The sequence below is a fragment of the Salvelinus sp. IW2-2015 genome, linkage group LG4q.1:29 (assembly GCF_002910315.2).
Source record: "Salvelinus sp. IW2-2015 linkage group LG4q.1:29, ASM291031v2, whole genome shotgun sequence".
In the NCBI taxonomy this organism is placed as follows: Eukaryota; Metazoa; Chordata; class Actinopteri; order Salmoniformes; family Salmonidae; genus Salvelinus; species Salvelinus sp. IW2-2015.
The window spans coordinates 72,669,551-72,686,714 of NC_036842.1; the positions used below are offsets into that span (position 1 = coordinate 72,669,551).

A 17,164-nucleotide genomic window follows, 5' to 3' on the forward strand; every position below is an offset into this window, starting at 1 on the left:
AGAGAGAGTTCTGTTGATGCTGAGAACGGCATGTATATGTTTTTAAATAACCTTTTTAGAACTCTGAACATTACTGAAGTTTTCTTGTGGGAGGAGGTCAGACCTGGCCGTGTGGTGCCAGGACAACAACCTCTCCCTCAACGTGATCAAGACTAAGAAACAACATGTTGTTTCTTAATGTTCTCTGAACTATTTGAYAACATTCCCAATGACAAACCGGTTGGAGAACATTCCTCGGACATTAACAACGTTTTAATTAAATTGAACCATGTTTGAACTTTTAGGAAAGGTTTTGTTAAAGTAATGAAATAGCAATATTTTTTGTTGTTGTTGTCAAGTTACTTAAATGTGCTGAGAATGTTCCAAAGCCAAGCTACTATCCTACACCATTCCCAGAAAGTTGTGGGAAGGTTGTTTGCAAAATAACCATAGGACAACCARGCTCTCACCAAGCTCTAAGAAGCATATGGTTTTTAGAACATTATGTGCTAGTTGGGCAATGCGTTTCCTTCAGGAACTACTTGCGGAACTCATCTCAATAAGTAAGTCTGAGGAGAGTGTCTCAACAGTGAAATGGTGTCTCGAGATGGCACGTTACCTCTCACTGTTTTGGGCACTGAGGCCAATTGCAAATGGGAAACCTGGCAAAGGACCCATGGCTGTCTCCTCTCCTGTTTGTGAGATGCAGCCTGCCATAGAGAGGCTGTTAGATGAACTAATTGAATCATAGGCTGCCCAGCTAGCACATTTGGTTCATTGGATGTGGTGGGAACGTACGTTTTTGGTTTCCCATTGGTTCTGGGAACGAAGCCACACGTTTCCTGACAGATAAAACTGAGCATTTTTTAAAGGTTCTGAGAACATGAAAATGAATTTGCTTAGATATTTCAAAGATATTTCTTTTTTTATTGTGGCACGGTGTTGGTGAGATTCGAACTTATGTTCTCTATCCATGGAATTAGTCCACTGTACCATCAGGATAGAGCTAGCATGCCAAGTTTTTTTAAGTCATTCAAAGCTGTTCATTTTAYTCTATACAAACCCCATTTTAATGAAAACAAGCACTCATTAAGATCAATGAGTTCAGCGATTAAGATCGCTGAACAAGATAGAGGATAGAATTTTGTTGATGCTGAGAAAGGAATGTATGTTTTTAAATAACATTCTTAGAATGTTTTCTTGTGGGTTTTTTTATGGAAAGTTTTCTTAATGTTCTGAGAAAGTGACTTTAAATAGAACCATGAGGAAACCTGTAGAAAATGTTATGATGAAGTACTGAAATTCTCACCTAAGAAACATATGGTTCTCAGATAATCAGATAACATATGGTTCGCAAAATAATCATAGGAGAACCATGCTTTCACCAAACTTTAAGAAACCTTTAACATTATACATCAATTCTGTCCACTAGGATTCTCTCAGAGTCAATACTATTGATTGTTTATTTCCCCACATCAGCAATGACAAGATTTAGGTTTGGTTTGAAGACAATCCAAATTCGATAGGAGCGGAAATAAAATGATAGATGTTGAATTAGCACCAGGCTCAGTTACATAAATTATTCTAACCACAATGTCCTTGTCTGTAGGTTTTCATTTTGATATTGAAGGATTGTCGTTTGACTGACTTCAGCACAATTAGCCTAACTTAATCAAATAAACACAATTTGTTTATGTTAAATCGATTTATTTAGAAAATATTACATTTATAAACATAGCTTTATGATATTTTGACAAACATGATTTACAGTTGATGCTTACAGACTTAAGACAAAGCACTGACACCTTTTATTTTAATAACACATATATTATAGTATATACAGTGTACCAACCAAAGGCCTCTGTCTGAAATGTTCTGAAGTGTACATTTGAAATCAGGTTGCAATACAAAGTAGGATACAGGCTCTGATCTTCATGGTGTGGTTACCTGTGACATTTTAAGCCGTTTCCAGGCATCATTCAGAGCATTTTCGAAGATGCTTTGTCAGGCAAGCACTATAATTTTCATTTCACAAAAATCCCCTCCATCCCTTTAAGGTGAGCATAAATGGATGACCTGCATCGAGCCATTCTCAGAAAACATAACACCATTAGAGTGACTTGAGGCTAGAATTACTGTACTAAGCGCTGGCATCAGTGCAACGTCAGCAATTGATATTCTAGGAAATAAAACATGAATACATTGGACATAGACACATTGAATTTCCAGGAAAAAGAACATAGAAACAATATAATTTCCAGGATTAAAAACATAACATTCTAAGGTAAAGTATAAATATGGCCTTAAGTATACATGTAGCTTCCCCGGGTCATTGCTGTGAAAGAGAATATGTTGTCAGTCAATTTACCAGGTAAAATAAGGGTGAATAAATAAGAGCAGAGCCAGGAACTTTGAATGGAGCAGCACATAAACACGTACACTAAGAAGCTTTATCTAAGACAACTCAAAAACCTGAGATTCTCCTCGATACTGTCAGGTAACATACTGGACTGGCAGTTGAGTTATGTCGGTTTTTGGAGTGTAATTTTCAAACCACATGCAAACTGTAAATGAAATGCATTTAAATTCCCAACAATTTTGGGGGTAAATATCTTATATTGCTAGGCATAAACAAAACATGCTTGGAGATATTAAATGCAATGAAGACACACACAGACAGAGTCATAATCATAGTCATAAAACGTTTCTGTGAAATAAAACGTTGTATCATTGGCTGCATTTACACAGGCAGCCCAATTCTGATTGTTTGCCCAATTATAGGCAAAAGAGCTGATCTGATTGGTCAAAAGACCAATTAGTGGTTAAAGATCAAAATTGGATTGCCTGTGTTCGAGTGAAGACACAGACAACATATCAGTTACACTATGGAGCTCTTGTAGCATTATATCCAACCACCTGCATGGTCACAGTTATCTGAGAGTCTGAAAAGGCCTGGGCTCCACCAGACTATTAGACATGTTTCTCAGATCAGCCACAGAGTGGACCACCCTGTAGCCTAAAAGAGAGAGTGTATCATTGCACAGAGTCTGCAAAGCCCTCACTATATCAAACCCTAGTCTCAGCCTCCAGCTCTCTGCTGTGGCTTTGGAGTCTCTGGTGGTGGAGTACTTATAGTTCCACTCGGATGTAGGAGGCGCGCTGTTGTTGGTGTTATGTGCGATCCACGAGCGCACGCTTTCATCCATCTCCAACCCCACAAACCTGTAGATCTCCTGAGCCTTCTCCTTGGGGTTGAGGGCCAGGTCCTCGTAGCGCACCAAGAGGTAGCGTCCACGCAGCCACGCCGGCCTCTGCAGCATTGTCTCTGCTGAGTCTGCCATGTCCCTGCAGGTGCTGGTGATCTGAGCTAGGTCTACGTAGCGCGGCTGCCTGCCTGTAGCGTTCCAGATCTTCCAGGCATGAAACTGCTCAGAGAATGCCATCATGCGCGAGGCCAGGATGGCTCTGGGGTCGCGCACCAGGTGAACGATCCTTAGGTCTAGCCGAGGGTCCTCGGTCAGGGTGCGCAGGTCCCCCACCTCAGGGACACGCACTGTCTTGATGGCCACGTGGCCCCGTGAAAGACACGCGATGGAGGCCAGGGTGAGGTTCAGCGCCCCGCACTTCTTGGGGCACCAGGTCTCATCAGGCTGACTCCCAGAGGCTGAGGCCCCCTCACCACCCTCGGGGCACACAGGGGGGGAGCAGAGAGCTCGGCTAGAGCTCCGGCGGAAGAAGGACCCAGTGACGTGGTCCTGGGGCTCAGGGCGGATGTAGTTCTCCAGGAAGCGTAGGTCACAGGTGTAGAGGTTAAGGAGGAGGTCCCGGTAGGCCCCCAGCAGGGCCCGGCGGTCCAGGGCCCGACGCAGTCTGCCACTGGAGTTGGTGAAGGCCTGCTGGACGTGGTAGAGGGGCTCGAACGCGTAGAAGATGGCCGGATGCTGATTGAAGAGCTGACCGGTGAAGGAGGAGCCGCTGCGGGTGGTGGCGAACAGGAGGATGTGGCGCCGGGAGGCCATGGCCGATGTTTCCATGGGCAACGTGTTGTCCTCACACAGAGCTCTCCACCTGGAGTCTAGAAGGACAAGGGGACAAGGAGATGATATCTGTACCCATGTAATACACATAGCCTATTGTACTGTGATAGTTGCAATAACTACAATAGCTGCATATCTTTCTAGAATATGATACAGTTGATTAAGTATTTAAAAAGTCTATATACAACAGTATGGGTCTTAGTTGACTTATTTAGAGGGCAACTTCATGATTGTTCTTTATTTTACTACTTTATAAGTAACTGTTAATATTAATTGGTTGACTTTCATACAATTTCAGATAAAGACATTCTGCAACCAATCCTAAGCTCTTGGCACATGGACACGTGGAATGAAAGAAGTTTATAAAAGTAAAATAGAATCCGGTATCATCATCATAACAGAGGACTAAGAAAAACCAACTGAAGACTCTATCCAGCCAATTTGCTTAAATAATTCAGAAAGTAGGCTAAACATGCATGAGTAAGATGCTTGTCTGCCGATGTTTACCCAAGGACTGGTGAAATGTCTCTTCTCTAAATATAGAGCGGATTGCTAACGTGTAATTACTGCTGATGAGAAGTTGATTGCAAAGGGGTCGTTACTTTTATCTGGAGACGAGCTTGACGAAAGGCGTATACAGCCACCCCGCGAAAGCTGATTAATGAGGATAAACTGGAGGATAATTGTCAAATGAATAAAAATGAATCACAGATATTACATCTCTCTCATCCTCTCCTCCATGAAAAGGGGACTTCCCTTGGGTAAGTATTAGCTTACTATTTGCTCTCTCCCTCTGCTCCTCGAGAGTCACTGACTAATGACCCACGCAAACAAACTTTCTTCCCGTATGAATACCACATAAATGTTTTATGTGGGCAAAAATTCACAAAATCAAACTTGTGAACCCTGAATATATATACTCAATTAGGAGGTTTTTGAAATATATTATCAAGCAATTGTAAAATAAAATGTCTATGTATGCCCTCTACTGGTCGCATTTAAAGTGACTGCTGGCCATCAGTTGAGTCACAAGTTATTTCTACTGTCTAATCAGTGGCTGTCAGTGCCGTTTAAGATGAGGGAGGACGATTATTTTTTTCATGAGCATGGCCTTATTTCTATTACAGCATATTGGATGACTGTCATTCATATTCCATTCACCCAGTTCAATGTAACATTGATAGGTTTATGCTACTACATGATACAACAATTTTCCCTATACCCATCATGAGTTTGCTACAACCTAGCCTATGAATGAAAGTTACAACGTAGGTGCACACAGGTCGAGAGGAGAAAGATTTTAGGTGACAGACAGTGACACATGGACAGACAGTGACACATTCAATACCAAGTTACACACTCTTGCCTGTACCTAGCTGATCAGGAGTATAATCATTAGTCCAGCAGTTGCAAACGAGAATTTCTATTGGACAAATTCAGGTATATTTATCCCCGTTTCGTTCTGTTTGCTTCCGTTTAAGAAACGTTTTTCAACAGAATCCTTTCACCTTTTCCCTTTGCTTGTGGACTTCAATGCACAGCACATCAGCTGTCTGTTGGCCAGGCAAAAAAAGCCTTTCCAAGCCAAACCTTCATATCATAACCGCTACAGAGAGCCTACATTGTTGTCACCATATTAGCTAAAGCAACATCATAGTCAACATAGTTAATAGAATTAACGCGTTAGTAAACCCGCTACAATCGTGTAGTGCAGTATACAGCCTGTAAGCCGTTTAGTAGTTAAACCGGTGGGACCCGGTGGCAATAAATTAGTAAAACCAAAAGCTTACCTTGACTTGGAAGAGTTCCAGTGTTGGATAGTCATAGCCAGCTAGCTAACATAGCATTCCTCTGTTTGAGCAGGGTGTTTGAGTAGGCTAAACTACAGTAGCTAGCTGCATTTGCTACCTAAATAAGTGAAAGTAAAAAAATATATATCTCACTTGCTCCTCCATTTTTGAATTAATTAATTTGTTCAAAACTGTTCACCTATTGTCTTTCTCTCACTTTGAGTCAACTACTCACCACATTTTATGCACTGCTGAGCTAGCTGTAGCTTATGCTTTCAGTACTAGATTCAGTCTCTGATCCTTTGATTCGGTGGACAACATGTCAGTTCATGCTGTAAGAGCTCTGATATGTTGGAGGATGTCCTCCGGAAGTTGTCATAATTACTGTGTAAGTGAGAACCATGATCCTCCTAGGTTTTGTATTGAAGTCAATGTACACAGAGGAGGACGGAAGCTAGCTAGCTGTCCTCCAACTACACCATGGTGCTACCCTACAAAGTTGTTGAGGCTCCTGTAGACCTTCGTTGCAAAACTGTGTGTTTTAATTAATTATTTGGTGGAATGTGAATATATTTTGTGTAGTTTTATCTATATAAAATATATTTTCTTAAATGAAATTCACTGTGGAGGATGGTTCTCCCCTTCCTCCTCTGAGGAGCCTCCACTAGTCTAGCTACATAATAGAGGCCTCAGTTTAAACCCTACCAGTTACTGAGCAAGACTAGAACACAGTCTCAATTAAAATTCTACTTTAATTAAAGAACAAAATACATACAGTCGAATGTATAGCTACTTCTGTTTGTTGCTCAGTCTTGTTATGTGCTTTGCAAATAGAGCCTTACCTTTGGGCTGTTGGCTCTCACAGCGGTAGACACACACTAAGTACATACAGTATAATGCAGGCTCCCATGTGTGCTCCCTAAGCCATATATACAGTCCAGCCACTTTGTGCTTGTTCTATATTAGTGGTTACATGCTTGGCAGAGATATGCCTAGACCTTTGGGCAGCTGGCTTTGGCAGTGGTAGACACACACAAAGTAGGCTAGAACATACAGCAGAATGTGTGCTCCCTAAGCCATATACTAGCATAGCCACTTTGTGCTTATTTTTCTGAGTTAGTGGGGACATGCTTGGCAGAGTTTTGACCCTACCTTTGGGGTGTGGGCTCTGGCAATGTAAGACTCCTCAGTAGACACACAAAGTAGATACACTGGAATGTATGCTCCCTAAGCCATGTAGAGTACAGCCAATTGTGCTTGTTGTTGTGCATTAGTGGTTTCATGCTTGAGTTTTCTCTTACCTTTGGGCTGTCGGTTTTGACAGTGGTAGACGCCACCGTGGCAGGGCCCGGACAGGGAGTCTCTCAGGGTGCGGATGGCTGTGTACTGGACCCCCAGAGAGGCACACACCAGCAGCAGCACTGTCTTCCAGGAACACTCCATCCTGCGTCCTCCTCCGGCCTTACATCCTTCACGCTGCAGCCACCAGGGGAAACACAGAGAGGTGACACTCCTCACACACTGTCCTCAGGGAGAACAAGAGCGATGCAGAAGAGCAGTCCTCTGGGATTTTAACTTTCTGCAGACATTCTGACCAGAGCAGGAAAGAAAAAAATATTTTACGAGCAGCTTTTTTCCTTCTTCGTAACGTTGCAAAAATCAGAAACTTTATGTCAAAAAAGTATGCAGAAAATGTATCCATGCCTTTGTCACAGATTAAACTACTGCAATGCTCTACTATCCGGCTACCTGGGTAAGGCACTAACTAAACTTCAGCTAGTGCAAAATACGGCGGCTATAACCTTGACTAAACCCCAAAAAGTGTGATCATATTACTCCAGTGTTAGCTTCTCTACACTGGCCTCCTGTTAATGCTAGGGCTGATTTCAAGGTTTTACTGTTAACCTATAAAGAATTACATGGACTTGCTCCTATTTACAGTGCCTTCAGGAAGTATTCACACCCCTTGACTTTTTCCTCATTTTGTTGTGTTAAGAAAAAAATGTTTGATTTTGAATCACTGGCTTACACACAATAACCCATAATGTCAAAGTGAATTATGTTTTTAGGAATTTTGACAAATTAATTCAAATCAAAAGCTGAAATGTCTTGAGGCAATAAGTATTCAACAAATTTGTTTACATTTAAAAAAGAATCATTATCTAACCTTTATTTAACTAAGCAAGTCAGTTAAGAATAAATTCTTATTTACAATGACGGTCAAACCCGGACGGCGCTGGGCCAATTGTGCGCCGCACTATGGGACTCCCAATCACAGCCGGTTGTGAGACATTGTTATGGCTAGCCTAAATAAGATCAGGAGTGAAAATGTGCTTAGCAAGTCACACAATAAGTTGCATGGACTAAGTGTGCAATAATAGTGTTTAGCATGATTTTGGAATGACTGCCTCATCTCTGTACCCCACACATAAAATTATCTGTAAGATCCCTCAGTCGAGCTGTGAATATCAAACACAGATTTAACCACAAAGACCAGGGATGTTTTCCAATGCCTCGCAAAGAAGGGCACCTATTGGTTGATGGGTAAAAATAAAAAAGAAGACATTAAATATCCCTTTGAGCATGGTGAAGTTATCAATTACACTTTGGATGGTGTATCAATACACCCAGTCACTACAAAGACACAGGCATCCTTCCTAACTCAGTGGCCGGAGAGGAAGGAAATAGCTCAGGGATTTCACCATGAGGCCAATGGTGACTTTAAAACAGTTACAGTGTTCAATGGCTGTGATAAGAGAAAAATGTGTTTTTAAACAAATTAGAACGTAACTGAAAAGGAGATGAACCATTGAAATGAAACAAGGAGGGGGTGAACAGTGGTAAGTTCTTGACTTAAAAAAAAGAAGAATATAAATATATATATATGTAATGTAACTTGCAATGTATGATATTAATCCAGTTTAAACATAATAAATCAAATCAAATTTGTCACATGCCAAATACAACAATGAAATGCTTACTTACAAGCCCTTAACCAATGATGCAGTTTTAAGAAAATACCTAAAAACAAAAAAGTTTAAAAAAAGTAAGAGATAAGAAAAACAAATAATTAAAGAGCAGCAGTAAATAACAATAGCTGGGCTATATACAGGGGGTACCAGTATAGAGTCAATGTGCGGGGGCACTGGTGTCGAGGTGTTTGAGATAATTATGGACACGCAGGCAGGGTTGTTAAAGTGGCTATGCATAGTTGSGGAGGTGCAAATAGTCTGGCTAGCCATTTGATTAGCTGTTCAGGAGTCGTATGGCTTGGGGGTAGAAGCTGTTTAGAAGCCTTTTGGACCTAAGTGCTCTGGTACCGCTTGCCGTGCAGTAGCAGAGAGAACAGTCTATGACTAGGGTGGCTGGAGTCTTTGACGAATTTTAGGGTCTTCCTCTGACTCCGCCTGGTATAGAGGTCCTGGACGGCAGGAAGCTTGACCCCGGTGATGTACTGGGCCGTACACACTACCCTCCGTAGTGCCTTGCGGTTGGAGGCCGAGCAGTTGCCATACCAGGCAGTGATGCAACCCGTCAGGATGCTCTCGATGGTGCAGCTGTAAAATCTTTTGAGGATCTGAGGACCCATGCCAAGTCTTTTCAGTCTCCTGAGGGGGAATAGGTTTTGTCGTACCCTCTTTATGACTGTCTTGGTGTGCTTGAACCATGTTCGTTTGTTGATGGTGTGGACGCCAAGGAACTTGAAGCTCTCAACCTGCTCTAGTACAGCCCCGTCGATGAGAATAGGGGCGTGCTTGGTCCTCCTTTTCCTGTAGTCCACAATCATCTCCTTTGTCTTGATCACGTTGAGGGAGAAGTTGTTGTCTTTTCACCACATGGTCAGGTCTCTGACCTCCTCCCTATAGGCTGTCTCATCGTTGTCGGTGATCAGGCCTACCACTGTTGTGTCATCAGCAAACTTAATGATGGTGTTGGAGTTGTGCCTGGCCATGCAGTCATGAGTGAACAGGGAGTACAGGAGCGGACTGAGCACACACCCCTGAGGGGCCCCCGTGTTGAGGATCAGTGTGGCGGATGTGTTGTTACCTACCCTTACCACCTGGGGACGGCCTGTCAGGAAGTCTAGGATCCAGTTGCAGAGGGATCTGTTTAGTCCCAGGGTCCTTAGCTTAGTGATGATCTTTGAGGGCACTATGGTGTTGAACGCTGAGCTGTAGTCAATGAATAGCATTCTCACATACAGTAGGTGTTCCTTTTGTCCAGGTGGGAAAGGGCAGTGTGGAGTGCAATAGAGATTGCATCATCTGTGGATCTGTTGGTGCGGTATGCAAATTGGAGTGGGTCTAGGGTTTCTGGGATAATGGTGTTTCAAAGCATTTCATGGCTACAGAAGTGAGTGGTACGGGTCGATAGTCATTTAGGCAGGTTACCTTAGTGTTCTTGGGCACAGGGACTATGGTGGTCTGCTTGAAACATGTTGGTATTACAGACGTGTGAATGTTGACCTGTTTAAAGGTCTTACTCACATCGGCTGCGGAGAGTGTGATCACACAGTCATCCGGAACAGTTGGTGCTCTCATGCATGTTTCAGTGTTACATGCCTCGAAGCGAGCATAGAAGTTATTTAGTTCGTCTGGTAGGCTCGTGTCACTGGGCAGCTCTCGGCTGTGCTTCCCTTTGTAGTCTGTAATAGTTTGCAAGCCCTGCCACATCCGACGAGGATCGGAGCCGGTGTAGTACGATTAAAAATAGCCTAATTATTTTTTTCAATCAACAAAGAAATTACAATCAGTTGTTTGCATCATTTCTTGTTTTGTATCTCATGAAATGAGAGATAAATGTGGTTTTAAAACTGATCTTGTTTCAAATAAAGAATTTATAAATAAGAGAAAACAGAGGATGGATCAACAACATTGTAGTTACTCTACAATACTAACCTAAATGACAGAGTGAAGAAAATAAGGAAGCCTGTACAGAATAAAAATATTCCAAAACATGCATCCTGTTTGCAATAAGGCACTAAAGTAAAACTGCAAAAAATGTAATGCCATAGAAATGAACTTTATTTCCTGAATACAAAGCGTTATGTTTGGGGAAAATCCAAAACAACACATCACTGAGTACCACTCTTCATATTTTCAAGCATGGTGGTGGCTGAATAATGTTATGGGTATGGTTGTAATCGGCAAGGACTTAGGAATTTTTGGGGATAAAATGAAACGGATAGGCAAAATCCTAGAGGAAAACCTGGTTTAGTCTGCTTTCCAACAGACACTGGGAGACAAATTCACCTTTCAGCAGAACAATAACCTAAAACACAAGGCCAAATATACACTGGAGTTGCTTACCAAGTAGACATTGAATGTTCCTGAGTAGGGTGGAGGCGGTCACGAAATTTCGTCAGCTGGTGATCATCAAGCAAATAACTGTTGGGCTCATGGTAATTGACCGTTAATTAACATAAACACATTTAGCATCTCCTGGCTTCCAGCCCACTGATGCAGACCTTTGGAACATCTACATTTTAAAAAGTCAAATAAATCCATATCATATAGCCTACAACTTCACAATAAATCCATTATTTATTTTAGACGGGTCTAAAGAAGCATGATATGAAAAAATGTAGTCTATTTCAGAAGAACAGAATAGCATACTCTGAGTTGTCCTTTTGTTAGGTCCTGATCTGGCTATGCCAAATGGCTGTGGGTTACACTAGTTCATAGCAGACAAGATTTTCTTAGAATTCCGTGGCATTATTTTATATTCTGTTATAGTATGAAGAATACAATTGAACAAAGCTGAATAAAATAGAAAGGATATTTCCCCCAAACGATTTGAGGAAGTTTACACATGCGGCTATTCTGTGTTGAGCGGTTAACAAAGAAATAGGTACTCCTATATGCTTAATTTAGAGTTATTAATGTAACTTTAGTTGTTCTACAAATGTTGAACTCTATGTTTTGATTTTTAATACATTGTAAGGCTGCATGATGCAACAATAATGATGATTTTTTTTTTTAAGTTGCTTGAAAAGCATGAGCTCTGCTTAGTTTTTTTGCACAGGCTGTACACACTTCGTCAGTCTCTCATTCACAATTTTAGAAGCACCTGATAATGCCACYAATTTCCCTGCAGCATCCCCTTTGTGTGACCACGATGCACCCTAAAAAAATCCAGGCCATTTGCAGCCCTTCTCCCTAAATGCTGCTCGCTCTGAAGCACCTCTCATCTCACTCACACAGCTCTCCATCACGTGATCGGGTCTTTCTCACAGGCTACAAGTGAAGACTTGACCTATTCTATTCTGTGCAAGAAATAAATATTCCAAACATGGTCTGGGACAGTTGTGGGATGCGATAGATGCCAAATTAATACAACCACGCAATGAGGCTGACGCAACAGATGAGAACATTTAGCTTAAAATGTTGATAAACTATTAGGCTATTTCTTCATATTATAAGCACAGCAATGCACACATGGCAGTTGGCTTTAAGCGTGAATGATCCATTAGTGGGAAAACACCATTATCAAAAGTGACCACAAATGCGATTATGCATGTAATGCTTTTATTATAAAGGTGCATTTTTATGGGGGAAATGATCTTCCCCAAACTTGAAACTCACACGCTGCTTATGTATGCCAGTTAGGCTCTACACCCCTTGTAAAGCGGATTCATGTGCTTAAATTTAAGAAGTTATTTGGCCCCTTTAGTTGTGATACAAACCTTATTAAAACATATAGGCCCTATGGGCTAGGCTACATGAGGTGTGCGACTATGATTGAAAAACTCGCAAAAAAGGCTTTTTCTTATGGTAGACATCATTCACAAGTGATAACATATAATTCACAAGTGATAGGCTAATATTGTCACCAATCAGACTATTCTTGATTTAATCTTGTCTTTACATATACTAAATAATATGTGTGAACCATTTTTTWAAATTTAGAATGAACCATRATCATGCACCTGTATCGAAACAGGGGCAGCAGAAAAATAGCGAATGGAGGACACTTTTCCCCGGTGCTTTATTTTCATGCCAGCCAGGTAGGCTATACTCCTGTTGTAAATACAAGCAATGTGCTTAATATTAGGAAGGTTATATAAATATAGTAGGCCTAGCCTATAGAAACTGATCCTCCTCTTTTCAGTAGAGGCTTATCACTCTGTTTTCTCACGCAATTGCATACATAGCCTATTGAAATGGGCTCTCATGAAGTGTTTGATTAGATTTTCGAATACATTTGCATTGGTGTCAGAGTGATTGGAGGGACAATAGAGTGCTGAGTACCAGGCAGTTGGTAGGCTACTAATGACCATCAGTAGCATCAGAGCTTGGAGAAGCCTAATTACATGACCAAACGGTCACATGGAATTTGACTGCCTTCATGACTCGTGACCGCCGGTAATACGGTCACCGCAACAGCCCTATTCCTGAGTGGCGTAGTTAAAGTTTTAGCTTAAATCGGCTTGAAAAGCTATTTCAAGACTTGAAAATGGCTGTCTAGCAATAATCAACAACCAAATTGACAGAGCTTGCAGAATTTTTTWAAGATTAATATTGTGCAATCCAGGTGTGCAAAGCTCTTAAAGACTTACCCAAAATGACTCACAGCTGTAATCGCTGCCAAAGGGGATTCTAACATTGACTCAGGGGTGTGAACACTTAAGTAAATTAGATATTTCTGTTCTTCATTTACTATAAATTTGCCAACATTTCTAAAAACATATTTTAACTTTTTCATTATGGGGTATRGTGTGTAGATGGGTGAGAAAAAAAAGTATATTTAATCCTTTTGAATTCAGGCTGTAATAACAAAATATGCTTTTTCTGGTTTCCTGTGTGATCTTAGGTATGCTCTCTCTCTCCCCTCCCAGAGAACCTGAACCCTAAGACCATGCCTCAGGCCTGACGACTCCTGGCTGTCCCCGTCCCCAGTCCACCTGGTGGTGCTGCTACTCCAGTTTCTGCTGTTCTGCCTGTGGCTATGGAAACCTGACCTGTTCCCTGGAGGTGCTACCCAGACCTCTCTCTCTCTCTCTCTGCTCGGGTATGAAAAGCCAACTGACATTTACTCCTGAGGTGCTGACCTGTTGAACCCTCTATCACCACTGTGATTATTATTTGACCTATGAATGTTTGAACATCTTTGATTTGGCTTTAATGGCCATGTACTCTTATAATCTCCATCTGGCACAGACCGAAGAGGACTGGCCAACCTTGGGCCTCGTTTCTCTCTAGGTTTTTTCTTAGGTTCCTGCGTTTCTAGGAAGTTTTTCCTAGCCACCGTGCTTCTACATTTGCATTGCTTGCTCTTTGGGGTTTAAGGCTGGGTATCTGTATAGGCACTTTGTGACAACTGCTAATGTAAAAGGGCTTTATAAATACATTTGATTGATAGATAGATAGCGGGGTTTTAGGGAAGCAGGTGAAAGAAGTGACAATGGACAATGCTGACAGCTAAAAGTATGAATACACCATTTTAAAAAATTGGTTAGGGCCCCCCTGAGTGGATCTTGCTTGCCAGAATCTCCCCCAACTCTCTCCTCTGCCAGGGGGGCAAGTCACATACAGTAGCTGACATGCAACAGCCACAGGCAGACCAGCTGAGAGAGAAGGGTGCACTCTCACAGAGAGAGAAGCTCTACTGACCTGAGGCTACAGACTAACCCCGGTGATATGACAGAAGATGAATCTAGTCCTACATGTCTCCCTGTGCCTCACAGAAAAGAGAAATGCAAACTGGCACTTTGAGATGTGGAAAGGTCAATTGTGGATCTTATCTTGTACATTTTGACTTACAGCACCTGTCTTTACACTGAATGCATAGACATGATTATTAAACAGGACATAAATGCCTCATGCAACATGCAAACTTATGCAGGTGTGTGCATTTACACACACACAATCACATAGGCTATATACAACCCACAGAGCATAATCAAGTAGTTAGAAAGACAATAGATAAACTACAAAGGAAATATCTAACATTTGGTGGTGGTGGTGTTGTGGTGCTCATGAAAGTTTATAATCATCTCATGTAAAAAAATGGCAAGTGTTAATAAAATATTGAACATATAGGTGCATTTTAAACAAAAGAGTGATATCTAAATGTTATTCAAATAAAACGTTATATATGTCTCCTCCATCAACTCAGAGCAACAGGGTGTAAGGCGTCGTGTACCTGGTGCCAAGAAAATGCACAGTCAATGACATGTTCTCTAAGATATAAGATAAGAAATCACACAATAATGCAAACTATCGGTGGCGCAGCGCCAACATCCTCCAACATAACCGTAGCCTATATGTTGCACGGTTCGGTAACCTGTGCAGTCCAGGTAAGCCTAAACGTGAGTTCAAGTCCGTCGTAATTCATCACTGGCAGTTACTATATCTGATAATAATAACAGTGTAGATAATATACTAGTTCACAGTCACACAAATGTTGCCGTATGAACCAACACTAAATACAAAACAGCAATAAATAAATAAATGCATCTTACCATATAAACTCTGCCAAATCAGCTCGGTAAAGTCAAATTCATTGGTGGCACCCTTTTAGAGGAGCTCCGTAAGCATCTTCGTGTTCTCAACCGTTTGTKCAGTAGCGGAGTGGGATGAGCAGTGGGAACTGAGAGGACGAGCAGCGCCGGGTTGTGGAAACGCGCAAAGGAATTGAGCAGCAGAGAGCTCTTGAAGAGGCAAAGCAGTAAGCCTCCCCCGTGTCATTTTCAGCCCATAGCTGACTCAATAGTTGGTTTCTTTCGATGTCTTATATAATAGGCTTATAATAGGCTTTGAATCATCACACATTTTAGAATAACTGTAAAACTATACTAGATTTGGGAAAACAGGTTCATATGGTAACCAAAACAACCTGCCCAGATAGCACATTTGGTTCCTTTGAAGTTGTAGGAACTAATGTTTTTGGTTTCACATTGATTGTGGGATCAAAGCCATAGGTTTCCTGACCGGTAAAATGTAAAGTTTTTTAAATGTTCTGACAAGAGATGTAAAAGTTTTCCCTGTTCGGGTAACATTTATTTTTAGGTTGCAGGGAGGTTCTGAGAACGTTTTACTCTGGTTCCTTGAAAGTTTTCCTGGGAGGTTTTATTGACATTGAGAATGGAATTCATAGGTTATTTGGAGGTTTTGAATAACTTCCTCAAAACTTTAACTGAATGTTTCAGTAAGACTTAATGACACTGCTAGGTAATTTTGCGTTCACTGTTTTAAACTCCAAGCACAGATAGAACACATGGAACTTAATTTCCTTAGGCATGCAACCACATCGGTGAGACTCAAACCTACAATCCTCTGTTTTCTGTCCATGGAATTAGTCCTCTGTGCCACCAGGATGGAGCTTTTTATATCAAGCTTCTATTCTGCTCCTCCCCACCTATAGGCAGAAACGTAAACAGGAAGCTCCCGTGGTAAGGACTGTTCAACATTGGTCTGACCGATCGGAATCTATGCTTCAAGATTGTTTTGATCATGCGGACTGGGAAATGTTCCAGGTCACCTATGAGAATAGTATAAAAGTATACACTGACTCTGTGACGTGGTTCATCAGGAAGTGCATAGAAGATGTTGTTCCCACTGTGACAGTTAGAACTTATCCAAACCAAAAAACATGGATAGATGGCAGCATTTGCGTAAAATTTAAAGCGCGAACCACTGCATTTAACAATGGCAAGGTGACTGGGACCATGGACGTGTACGAACAGACCAGCTTTGACCTCCGTAAGGCAATCAAAGAGGCAAAACAATAGTACAGGGACAAAGTGGAGTCGCAATTCAATGGCTCAGACCCAAGACGTATGTGGCAGGGATTCCAGACAATCACGTATTATAAAGGGAAAGCCAACCACGTCGTGGACACCGACGCCTCGCTCCCGGACTAGCTCAACACCTTCACCCGCTTCAAGGAAAACCACATCGAGATGCCGACGTAGGCCCCCGATGCTTACGAGAACTGTGTGKTCTCGTTCTCTGTGGCCGGCGTGAGTAAGTCATTTAAGTGTGTTAACCCTTGCAAGGCTGCCGGCCCAGACGGCATCCCAAGCCGCATCCTCAGAGCATGTGCAGACCAGTTGGCAGGAGTGTTTACGGATATATTACATTTCTCCATATCCCAGTCTGTTGTTCCCACTTGCTTCAAGATGTCCACCATTGTTCCTGTACCCAAGAAAGTGAAGGTAACTGAATTAAATGACTATTGCCCCATTGCACTCACTTCTGTCATCATGAAGTGCTTTGAGAGGCTAGTTAAGGATCATATCACTTCCACCTAACCCAACATCCTAGACCCACTACAATTCACATATCGCCCCAACAGATCTATGAACGACGCAATCGCCATTGCACTGCACAATGTCCTATCCCACCGGGACAAGAG

At 41.8% G+C, this 17,164-nt stretch overlaps 1 protein-coding gene across 2 annotated transcripts; it reads right to left on the reverse strand.

The window, feature by feature from the left end:
* Positions 1 to 2,387: 2,387 nt before the first annotated feature.
* On the reverse strand, positions 2,388 to 15,375 carry LOC111961183 (carbohydrate sulfotransferase 1-like). 2 transcript variants are annotated; one of them, XM_070443089.1, is made up of 3 exons: positions 15,270 to 15,375; positions 7,108 to 7,282; positions 2,388 to 4,054 (listed from the first exon to the last, which is right to left on the reverse strand). In XM_070443089.1, the coding sequence occupies exons 1-3, from the start codon at positions 15,270 to 15,272 to the stop codon at positions 2,910 to 2,912; spliced, it is 1,323 nt and encodes a 440-aa protein (XP_070299190.1). In that variant the 5' UTR covers positions 15,273 to 15,375; the 3' UTR covers positions 2,388 to 2,909. The 2 variants fall into 2 exon arrangements, with proteins under 2 accessions (XP_070299190.1, XP_023839039.1); XM_023983271.3 differs by lacking the exon at positions 15,270 to 15,375 and having other exon boundaries at positions 7,108 to 7,333.
* Positions 15,376 to 17,164: the final 1,789 nt, after the last annotated feature.